Source organism: Megalobrama amblycephala, linkage group LG15, assembly GCF_018812025.1.
Source record: "Megalobrama amblycephala isolate DHTTF-2021 linkage group LG15, ASM1881202v1, whole genome shotgun sequence".
Classification (NCBI taxonomy): domain Eukaryota; kingdom Metazoa; phylum Chordata; class Actinopteri; order Cypriniformes; family Xenocyprididae; genus Megalobrama; species Megalobrama amblycephala.
The window spans coordinates 20186797-20199296 of record NC_063058.1 but is presented as its reverse complement, the minus strand read 5'-3'; the positions used below and the strand labels follow the sequence as shown (position 1 = coordinate 20199296).

Here is a 12500-nt window from a genome sequence, read left to right as displayed (position 1 = left end):
ATGTTTGAGTACACTAGGTCACTTAACTTAAAATTTTCATGTAACCTCAATGTGAACATTTTTAGTAACTTAACTAGATATAACAAGCTAATTCAGAAAATGCTAACTTGCTAATATGTTAACAATAGCATGGTATAGCACTTGCTAACTGAGTTTAGAAATATAATGCATTTAACATACTCTCAAACCAAGCAGCATGCACCACTTGTCAGCAGATGGTAACTCTACAAAAACCAACATTAACATAAACTCTTCTAAATTAGCATAACTAAACAATAATCGCTACTAAATCTCCCTTAGCATTAATCTTGCACAAAAGAAAAAAACATTATATAACACTTAATTTCAGCATTTATTCTCCCTTTCGAGTGCCATGGGGAAAGCATGCTGGGAAATAGAAATCCCAGTCCAGTTTCTGTTAAACTTAAGTTCTTCTAAATTAAAAGAAATAAGTTCATTAAACTCAAAAAAATGAAACTGTTCAGTTTACTTAAAATATATCAGTTCTGTGAACTTGAAAGGAAAAGAAAGTGCTAAATATTCATAAAAGTTGAACTAATTTGTTTAAGTTTGTCCTACTAATTAATTATTTTGAACGTTAGGGTTTACAGTGTTGGTATTTATGTGACAAATTTATTTGGCAAAAATGGCAAACTACAGCTACAAGAAAAAGCATATATTAACTACATCATAATTAGTTATTAATATCTTGTTTTGCATGTGTTCCTTGTTTAACAGTCAGGCCAAAAATTATGTCCACAAAATTTGGCATGTTTCATTGAATTTTCACAAATAAAACAATTGACTCCAAGTACAACTACAAAATAATCTTTAACAAATTTTTAATAATATTTAAATAAAGCGTGAAGATGTTTCTTCTAGGCCGGACATCACTTTTGGCCACTATTATATATATATATATATATATATATATAAATATATAATAACATTTTAAATGTATTTTTTGAAAGAACATTTTTATATTTTATTAATAAAACGTTCATGGTTTTGCATTATTCGAAAGAAGCAAAATGAGGTTAATGCCCTTTATAGCCCTTTTTTCTTTCCCTTTTAAAACAGATATTTATCCAGTATTATATGCCAACATCTGGCAGCAATGATCATATCCATCATAACCTATCATTCATAGAAAGGCTATTAGATTATGAAAAAAGGAGAAAAAAAGAAAGAACACTAGAACAAAAAAAGTGCAGAGCTATTAAAAGGAGTGTGTTTACATGTTTTTTTAATCCAGAATATTATTTAGTTTTATTTTAGTGTTTTTCTGTTTTATTTTTGCCAGATATGCTGTGGTTTTGCATTTCAGCATCTGGGCTTCACATTGTAGCAGATTGAAGTGCATTTCATCTACAATTCCTATTGTGACTCATAAATCCACATAGATCTGTAGGTTTATGGGTCAGCACTTACTGCGAGCATATGGTCTGACCCTAGCAGTTGCATTTCAGAGGCTTTACGGACCATATCTCCACTTATCTCAGATGGATCTCCACCATCTCACACTGCTCTGTTCTCCACACACAGAGACAATTAGCTTATAATGGCAAATCCCAGCCGCAGATAAGCCGGGAGTGTGTTTCCATTGTACAGCCCATAAAACTGGTTTGACATGAGACAGAGTGCAGATTGGTGGAGATTAGGAAAAAAAGATGGAGTGTAAGGGGAGAAGCAGAACGCTGTGTAATCTCCTGTAATGATCAGCTATTCAACACCCGTCGGTGGTTAGCATGCCTTCGTGTACTCAAGTTCCTCTGTCCCGTCACACTCTTCCTTTCAGCACACAATATCATGCCCTGAGGACTTTAGATGGTGGAAACATGAATGAAAGTGGGAGACAGGGAGTGTGAGAAGAAAGAGAGAAACAGGTAGAGCGCAGCCTGTCAGGTAGGGATCACAACAAACATGAAAACTCCACCTGAAATCACAATTCCTTAAAATACTCAATGTTTTGTGGTCACTGAAGACTGGAGTAATGATGCTGAAAATTCAGCTTTGCATCACAGAAATAAATAATATTTCATGTTTATTTTAAGAAAACACTTACTTCTTTTGGCCTGTTTGGGTACCACGGGCCGCACAGCTGTAGTTCCCAATCTGTCCCCCGAAACTCAGAGCCATGGCCACATCACAGTCATCGACGGCAACTACAGCAACCTTTTCCTCAGAGGGACCGTGGGGGATGCCAAGACGCCCTATATTGGGCTTGAATAAAAAAAGTGGTGTTTTTAAATTTTAACAGTTAAAATTGAATTGTAATACAAAGTTATTTTGTTGGCCCTAACAGTTATCTGGACACGAAAGCTTAGCTTAAAAACTGTATGTGTAGTTTCTAAACTGTTGAAAATCAAGAGATCACATATTATTTTATTGTACTGATAGAAAAATAGTACATTTCTTATATATTTACGGCCCGGTTTCACAGACAGGGCTTAGGCTAAGCCAGGATTAAAGGGATAGTTCACCCAAAAATGAAAATTTGATGTTTATCTGCTTACCCCCAGCGCATCCAAGATGTAGGTGTCTTTGTTTCTTCAGTAGAACACAAATGATGATTTTTAACTCCAACCGCTGTCGTCTGTCAGTCAAATAATGCGAGTGGATGGGAACTTCTACTATAAGAGTAAATAAAACTTGCATAGACAAGTCCAAATTAAAACCTGCGGCTCATGACGACACACTGATGTCCTAAGACACGAAACGATCGGTTTGTGCGAGAAACCGAACAGTATTTATATAATTTTTTACCTCTAAAACACCACTATGTCCAACTGCATTCATCACTCAATTCGTGAGGTCTGATCACGCTCTGACAACGGCAGTGATGTCTCGCTCTCATTGAAGTATATGCGCGAGACATCACTGCCGCTGTCAGAGCACGATCAGACCTCACTAAACGAGTGCTGAACGCAGTTGGACATAGTGGTGTATTAGAGGTAAAAAATTATATACTGTTCGGTTTCTCGCACAAACCGATCATTTCGTGTTTTAGGACATCAATGTGTCGCCACGAGCCGCAGGGTTTCATTTAGATTTGTCTGTCGTGTTTTATTTACTCTTATAGTCCAAGTTTCCGCTGACTTGCATTATACGACTGACAGACCACCTTTCAGTTAAAACACTTCAAACATGCATTTTAGTCTAGGATTAGCTTAAAGCCTTGTCTGTGAAACGGTGGGTAAATATATTTACAGTATTGCTATTTTTCTTTATACAATAAAATATTTAGATGCTTTTATATTTAAAGATTGTGGATCCCTCGAAAGGAGATCTGTTATTTGAAAACTCATCATCTAATGTAATAAAGATCACACATGTCTCATTAAACCTTTGTCTTAAATCTTAAATCCTGGAATAGAATTCCAAAGTTTGTGTATCTGAGGAACATTTCCATTCACACCTTTGTGAATTTGGAGATAATAGGTCTTGTTTGTCTGTAATCTCTAACACACAGCATGAGATGATTGTTTACCAGTCTGTGACATTCTGGCCTTCTCAGCTCATCTAATTAGATTATGCCAACAAGATGCTGGCACAGAGGAGATACCAGACAAAGAGAGCACATCATTTCATGTAAAACCTCCCCAGAGACCCACATGGTTTCCACAAAACAGCAGAAATTTGTATTATCATCTGGCAACACCCTTCCCCCACGCTAGAGGCTTTTTGAAAATTTCAAGCTCATTAATATTGATTTTGTGGTGTGTATGATGTGCTGAACTGATCTTTGATGTCTGCCCTGTGGTGTTAAAAATGTCCAAGTGACAGTTTGGTGTGATGTGAACATCACTCGCTCCTGAAGACTCGCTGCGGTCACCATTCAAACTATGTCTATCTGTTTATCTGTGTAGCCCTTGCTGAAATAAAAGAGAGAGAATATATATATATATATATATATATATATATATATATATATATATATATATATATATATATATATATATATATATATTTCAACTCATTTTTATTGTATATGTATAAAAATGATAAATAAATGCTAAATAACTAAAAATCCAAATATTCGTAAACCAGATGCTAGTTTTAATATTCCTCTCAGTTGCTTCGCAGAGATGAAGGAGGGAATGTGAGTAGACTGGTAAACTGGTCAACAAGGAAATCCATGAATGGGAGAATTCCTATACTCTGACGCAAGTGTCATGGAATAAATCCAACCGGTCATGGCCTGAAGCTGACTGCTCAGTCAACAGCAGTCATTTAGCTTTAAAAATGGTGTGAAAACCTGGTGAAAAAACAGTTTGAAACACCTTTAACGGACCGAATACCTTTCAAATATCATGTTTCTACTGCTATTAAAGTGGATGCACATCTCTATTACAGTTTTTATCAGGTGCACAATAATCTGTAAGAAAAAAAACATGAAAAAAACTGATTCAGGATCAGTGTTGATGACCCTTAGGAAGTCACCGCAACTCAACCCTCTGCCACTCATAATAAGGATCCGCTTCTATTGTAATCCTTTGATGATCCCACAATCTCTGCTGTCTCGAGTCCAACGATGAAAATGAACTCAATGACAAGCTCAATGACAAGCTCAATGCCCTCAGGAACACGCATGCACACAAATCCCGACAACGGCTATTAACCTCCAGCCTTGTAACTCATCAGCCTTTTTGTTTCAAAGTTCAAAACAATGGTTCATGGATTCAGAGGCCTAAACGTTCCCCTTTCCTAATGGACTATTCAGTAAAAAAACATAAACATAAAATCAGCGATCTGTTTTATATAGGAAAACAAATGTATTATAAGCCACAAAAGGTTAGGCAACAATATTGTAATAGCCATTGTAATAGCTCAAAAAATATACTAAATACAGGTTGGTATTTAATGATTCTTCTCAATTGTATGAGAACTGGCTATAAAACAAATTTCATCTGATTATCACGGTTCAAATGTCCTCCAGATACAAAATATGTATAAATGCAATGAACTTTCATGTGCTAAGCATTTATTACTGGTGTACACAGTGTAGAAATACACAGACACCAATTGATTTTGTTTTCTTTAAATTAATGTTTCTATCATGAGTATTTCCAAAGGTTTTATAATACAGTATTATTTGTTTTGAAAGAAAGATGAGATGCAGCCGATAGTCAGGGCCAATATATCCTGTCAGTCAAAAGAGAGCAGGAAAATGCACTGAATTGTGTAAAGAAAAATGTAATTTGTGTAAAGAAAATCCTAAGAGACCAGTTTGATATTCAATATTAATAGTAATTATATGAATTAATAACATTCAGAAAGTTAATATTAATTTAATCTTCAGAATTTAGTTCATTTGTTTTAATATTAATTTGAGTAATGTGTTTATGTTTATAACTGATACCAGTTAATCTAAATCAAGTAGATGAAATGGAGAGAAATAAAGTTTTTATTTGCATTTCTTTCAAAATATAATAATTAAAAATATAATGATTGATTATTAATTATGATGAAATTATCATTAATTTAAAAGAAGGTATGAAAGACAGAACCCCCAAACTATCGTTATTAGTATCGGCAGATATCACTCTGAATAATCGGTGGAGAAATCTCTAAAATAATCTCTACTTTTATCCAGCAAGGATGCATTAAATTGATCAAAAGTGACAGTAAAGGAAATTATAATGTTACAAAATGTATTTATTTTATTCAGCAAATGAGATTTATTTTTCAAATAAATGCTGTTCTTCATTAAAGAATCGTGTAAAAAATGTATCACAGTTTCCACAAAAAAAATTAAGCAGCAACATTGATAATAATAATGTTTCTTGAGCAGCAAATCAGCAAATTAGAATGATTTCTGAAGGATCATGTGAAGATTGAAGTAATGATACTGAAAATAAATATATTAAAAAAGTTATTTTAAACTTTAATAACATTTCTCAGTATCACTGATTTTATTGTATTTTTGATCAAATACAGTAAATGCAGCCTTGGTGAGCAGAAAAGACTTCTTTCAAAAACATTAAAAAATCTCTGGAAGTCTCAACAAACTATTAGGGATAAAGGACTACATTAACTGCCAAACTGTGAATAATGCCCAAATTTTCTATCATCAAAGGATTGTTTGGAAAAATTGCAGTAGGCAGTCACTAGCCGAGACACTTTAAAATGAAGAGACCTCACACTTCAAAGCATCACTACGTTACAGCTGCGCCCTGTTGTGTTTGCTTATTATTACTCAAGGTAAATATCTGAAAGTGTCTTCAAAGACAACTCGAGTCTATAGACAAAATAACACATAGGTTGCACTTTGGAAAGCTAAGATCAATGGGGTCAAAGATTTTGAGACACCATTTCACAATATGGATAACAGACAATTCAACCAAATCTTATTAGAAACTTTCAGACTTCAAAATTAATTAAGGGTCAAAACAAACTCTATGTTATATCAAGTACTTTTACCACAGTTTACTTCACCAAAACCTTACCATATGGCAAGGTTATCTTTCATGGTTTTATTTCATGAAATATTCTGGAGATTTACAATAATAGGCCGGGTGGTTTTATGTTCATGTGCAGCAGAAAAAAACGTGTGCCATCTGGTGCTTTTAGAAACTCCAAGTGTGTCATTGTAGTCCCAGATTAACTCAACAGGGGGTCTGCTATTGTCTGCGTTCCCAATCAGACTATATTGAACTTGGAATTGTTAAATGGCAGGGTTAAGGGGGAGATGTAGCCACAATGGAGCAAACACGACATATGCATGGGGGGAAAAGGGGTGTTGAATCTAAATAGACGCCTTTAGAGTCTCATCTTCCATACAAGTGTTTACAAGTGTTATGTAATGTAAGTGCTCCAATCCAATAATACACTCGCTAACTTGCATAACATACTACATTATATTATACACATTTTGGATGCAACCATTGTTAGATTTCAAACTTATGTTGGCCTTTCATCTGTTTAGTGCAACTTGGGTAGAGGTTATTATGGCCCAACAAAAAGAGAAACCTTCAGCATGTTGTCTCAGGGACGAATGTTGCTTTTTAAGAGACCTCAGTGAGATTCTCTAAAGCTTAGTTATGATTCAATCCAGGAATACTGAAACACAGGCTCAGATGCAAAAAAAATCTCTTTTTTTATTTTACAAATACTGTTTTAAAGTAAGGCTGCATGTAAATAAGGTTACTAAAAGGTCACTTAGAAACATAAGAAGAGGTTAATGAGGGCTTAATGCATTCAAGCAGAATTAATTGCTCATGTAACTACAATATGTTCAGGTATTCACAATTCAGCAACAACAAACAACAAAAAAACTTGAGAACTACTTGTTTCAAAACATGAAAAACAAGAATTTAATACCTTATTAAATAATACTAACACTATGGGTTACAAAATACTCTTAAAAACGAGACGCTGTGTAACAAGACACCCAGGTAATAGAGAAGACACATCTAGCTTTTGGCCATGAAACATGACACATGACGTATTACACACGCACCAAACTTCATAAATGCATTTCAGCAAATGAAATATGAGGGTCTAAAAACTGAACGGGATCAAAGACGTAGAAATACAAGATGTTTCTTTTTACCGGAGATCTTAGAAGATATTGTGAACTTTGATACAGCTAGAGATGCCGCTGATATCACGTGTCTTCTTTCATGAAATATGGACACAGAGGCACTGATCTCATCAAGAAACACACGACTTGTGAGATTTTTACTTTCTCTGGCATAGGACCAAAAAATTTACAAGCAGAACAAATTTGTGTAAATTGTTCGTAAAACCATTCTTACATAATGCCTTGCACAATCTATGCATTTAATGATTTAAACAGCAATTAATTTTGCTAATGCTTCATGAATGAGGTCTATTGACTTTCCAAACACATGAACTACATTGACCGCCCATTCTCATTGTGTTCAGTACAAATGACTTACCTTGTTGTAGTAATGTAGATGTACTGTGTGCCATTGTCCATCGCTAACCCCACCAGATACAAATGGAGTCACTGTGGTTTTAGTTTCTCCTAAACAGAAATAACAGGAAAGAGGAAACCATTTTTTTCAGTAACTCTGCTAGTGTTAATTTTTACTGCATAGATAGATAGACAGATAGATTGACAGACAGACAGACAGATAGACAGATAGATAGATAGATAGATAGATAGATAGATAGATAGATAGATAGATAGATAGATAGATAGATAGATAGATAGATAGATAGATAGATAGATAGATAATATGCAATACAACTCCCAAATAACTAAATTCCACACTAACTAAATGGCTCCGAAGCACCTTGAGTATTTTAATATGTGTGGCATTTTTCCAGTCTAGTGGACAAAATAAGTAAATCATTATCGAGGAGATAATGGTGTGTCAGGACCTCCCATGGCAGCACTTTCCCTCAGTGCATACACTGTTAAATATCTTAGTTGTTTATATCTCTCTCCAACTTAATTAATTTGAGCGATGGCTAGTAAGCTGGGACAGACCTTTGACCTCAGAGGGTTCATAATTTACCAGAATCACTGTGTTGTTTGATGTTTCACATTCCAGGACAGTGGAGGAAATGCCTTTCACTGTCTTTATTCTCAGCTCATGTGGACGGGTGACCCTCAGTGCAGTGGTAAGACGTAACAAGCATCTGCTCATAATAGGACGCTCTAGGGATGAATTCCACTACCGTATTTCCTTTGGAAACAATTCTGACCTGTTAAAAAGACGGGACGTGGTATTTCACGCACACTGACTAGACAGTAACACTTGTTGATGTGTGAGATTTAATAAAACAAAGGAAAAGGTAGACAGAGGAAGTGTGTTTTAATGCTCTTTGGCCACCTGCTTCCTTTGGCACAGCTCAAATACGCACTAATGTTTGAGATATGACACTCAAAAACAGTAAATGAATATTCAGGACTCTTGTTCAGATTTTGTTCAGATTCAAATCGATTTAAAACCAGTTGTTTGTAGTTTGAGCAACAAAACAAAACAACAAACAAACCCCAAACAAAACCAAACCAAACCCAAAAAAAACAAAACCACACAAAACCAAAACAAACAAACAAAACAAAACAAAACCAAACAAAAACACACAAAACAAAACAGATTATCACCTTGATCCAATACAAAAAAATATGTAGTTTAAAATTTGATTAAAAATGTAAAAAATTTGAATTTATGTGAAGGTAACATCATTCACAAAGAAAAAAAATGCATTGGTTTCTTGGGTACTTTCATTAAGCAAAAACATTGGGTACTGTTCTTAAAACAAAACAAAAACAAACAAACAAAACAAAAATAAATTATTTTAAATTAATTTTATATTAAAACTAAATAAATTATCTCAGAGGGAAAATACTGTAGTATTTTTTATTGAATGGTGCCGCTTAGAGATGAAATTCAACTACTTACCAGCAGAGAAGGTCAGCTGGATTTGCTCTTCAACAATTTCAATCGCAATGAAATCATGCCTTTCATTAAACCTGCCATTATACAGCAGCAGGGCGTTTCTCTCCCTGGTAGCAAACCTATGAAAAAAAAAAAAAAAACAATATTAAAAACCTTAATGCATCATAATTAGCTTGTTCAATTCAAACCTTAATGCATAATTATTAGCTTGTTTGATAGTGTAAAGAAAACCAAACCAAAACAAACAAAACAAAACAAAACAAAACAAAACAAAACAAAACCAAAACAAACAAAACCAAACAAAACCAAACCAAAACAAACAAAACCAAACCAAAAAAAAAAAAAAAAAAACATAAAACAAAACCACACAAAACCAAAAAACAAAAATAGGTTCAAACTTTTTTCTTTCTTTCTTTTTTTTTACACCAGATTTATCATATTTTCATCAGACATTCTATTTTAATGAATATTAATTTCTGATCCACGGATCAAAAGCCCAGGAAAATCCTAAGATCACTCACAACAAAAACATGCATACTTGACAGAAGAATAAAAAAAGATAGGGAGTGGAGGAAAAGGAAGTGATAAAAGCTGCCAAGAGACACAGCTAGAGGTAATGACGTTGTAATGGACGGGGGAAACTGATACTCTGATGTTTGCCAACCTCTGGTATCTCAGTTGGCCCTGTGGTGAGGGCACCTGGGATTTTTGCAGGGAGAGGTGTCAGATAGCACATGGCAAAGGGGTAGACTCACAGGAAGTACGAACAAAGATGCCTCACCGCACGCGGCATCCTGTTTTTATGTTTGCCATGAGAAGAACTTGTGTTGGTATGCACCGGTGTCTAATTTGCTAGATCAGTTACATAGTAATTAATAAACGCTATAATGCGAAAGTGAGGAGACGTTGTAGAGGTTTAACGCTTAGAAAATGTTAGTTTCCCTGCAGGACATTTTCCCAGGACACGACTGCACAAGATTTGCACGAGAATCAGGCGTAATTAACTAAACGTGATATAAAAATAAATATAAGAATATGTCAAAATAATAAAAGCTAAACTGAAACTACTGAAACCAAATAACTAAAACTGGACTAAAATGTAAAATAAATTTGAGTATTAAAATTTAAATAGGTTATTTTTATTAATAAAATTAATCATTTTATTTATTATTATTATTTACTATAATATTTTCTTATTTGAATAGATCTAAATACAAATAGAAAACATTGCATTATTTTTATTAATAATATGTATAATTTTATTGTTTATTATGGAATATATTTTTTTTTTATTAATGAAAAGTATTTTAGATATTATTATTTAAAATCTCTTATTTTAAAAGTATTAAAATATTATCTTATTAATAACATTTATTATTTATTATTTATAATAAGATCTGTTTATTTTAATAGTATTCAGATATAATTATATTTTAAATAATGATAACCCTCAGCTAATAGACATTGTTGGCTAGAGAGTTAAGTGCATAGATGGATGGGTGGATGGATGGGTGGATGAAGTGATTGATGGAGTAACTCTAGAGGGTTTACTGACATGAAGGAGAGGGTGAAGTGGAATCTCTGCCTCAGGCCTCTGAAGGTGACGAAGGACTGGCCAGGGAAGCTGCGTGTGGTCATCTCGCAATAGGGCTTCTCGTACTCGCCGTCAGGACACTGGCACAGGAAACCTCCCACCAGCAGGTCCACACACCTGCCTCCATTCTTACACACACCTGGGACACAGCGGCCTGAGCGTGTGTTCACCTCACAGCGCTCTCCTGAAAAGAAAATACATGAGAAACATTACTACAACAGCAAACTAATTTTTATGTTTTATGAAGAAAGTATGAGTGGTGTGAAAGTTGATTGACTAGGGTATTGTTACCAAGGTGTTGCTATGCAGTCTTTGAATATAAGTCTGTGAATGTGGCAGGTGAAAATAGCAAAAATTCTGTTGAATTACAACCTTAAAATTATTTGTGAAAAGGATACAAAAAAAAAAAAAAAAAAAAGGTTACAAAAGGGGGGTACTGTAGCAATACAACAGAAGAATCATTTTGGCTTCCCCAAAAGACCTTTCAGTAGTCAGTTCTTAAAAGAACCATAGTGTAAAGAACCTTTTTCCAACAATAAAGAACCTTTTGTGCATTGAAAAGATTCCATGGATGTAAAAGGTTCTCCATGGAATCATAGATTCCAATAAAGAACGTAAAAGGCTCTACTGTGATAGAATTTGCAGATAAAAGTTGTTAAATTCTGACACACTCCACCTTATGTCTTGCTAAATGGTGACAGAATTTTCATTTTTGGCTAACTAATTTTCTAATAAAATGGACAGTTCAGGTCTGGGATGCTGATTGGTCATTCCATTAATGCTAAATGAGGTAACAAACCCACATTTCATATGTCCACTGACACATACTAAGTGCAATTCAGCCATGGAACTCAATTTCAGATAATAATTGGAAACTTGTTCCTTTAACTCAACCTTCTAACCCAGTCACTTGAGTGAGCTTAGTTTTAGTTCCAACAGGACAAAGGCTTCCAGTTCTGTCCAAACGAGACAGCTTCAGAGAGAGCATTGAGCACCATGTCCTCTTTACTTAGTGATTCCAGGCAGGCCACTGTGCTCACTGACCCAGACTAACCTTTGTTCATACTCTAAAGAAACAGGACCACAGCCAAGCAACAGAAGAACAATGAAAGAACCCTGGTGGTCTGTAAGACACCTGTTATGCTCCACTAGCCTCATAACGTGACATGAGATCTGGGGTGAACTGATGATGGCTCGCTATTGGAAGATGCTGCTAGCAAAAGTGATTTTTTCTTATTTATACAGGTAGATGTTTGCCAGAGGGTTCTTTTGATATTTATCACAATAAATGATTCTGAGATCATGAAAATTCATGAAAATCTCATAGCTGAAAGATAAGACTGCCTTTATATTGCAATAAAAGTCAACTGAACCTGATCATTTTGTTTTCTTGAACATTTTTTTGTTTTAGCTATCTTTACATATATGTGCATACGGACCCAAAAACTAATTTTTGCCACACTTGTCGAAGGCAGGTGAAATGAAAATGAAAATAATTAAATATTAATTAATGGCCATAAATATTAAGG

At 34.5% G+C, this 12500-nt stretch overlaps 1 protein-coding gene across 2 annotated transcripts in view; it reads right to left on the bottom strand.

Moving 5' to 3' along the window:
• The window catches only part of celsr1b (cadherin EGF LAG seven-pass G-type receptor 1b), a 59265-nt gene that overhangs the window by 25414 nt on the left and 21351 nt on the right, over positions 1–12500 (bottom strand). For both annotated transcript variants that reach the window (XR_007180223.1, XM_048159599.1), the window contains exons 3-6: positions 10933–11155; positions 9381–9496; positions 7905–7993; positions 2066–2223 (exon numbers count right to left, since the gene is read on the bottom strand). Coding sequence is in view for 1 of the 2 variants with exons in the window: in XM_048159599.1 (XP_048015556.1) it covers positions 2066–2223; positions 7905–7993; positions 9381–9496; positions 10933–11155 (586 nt within the window). In the remaining variant the exon portion in view is untranslated. The remainder of the gene's footprint in view (positions 1–2065; positions 2224–7904; positions 7994–9380; positions 9497–10932; positions 11156–12500) is intronic.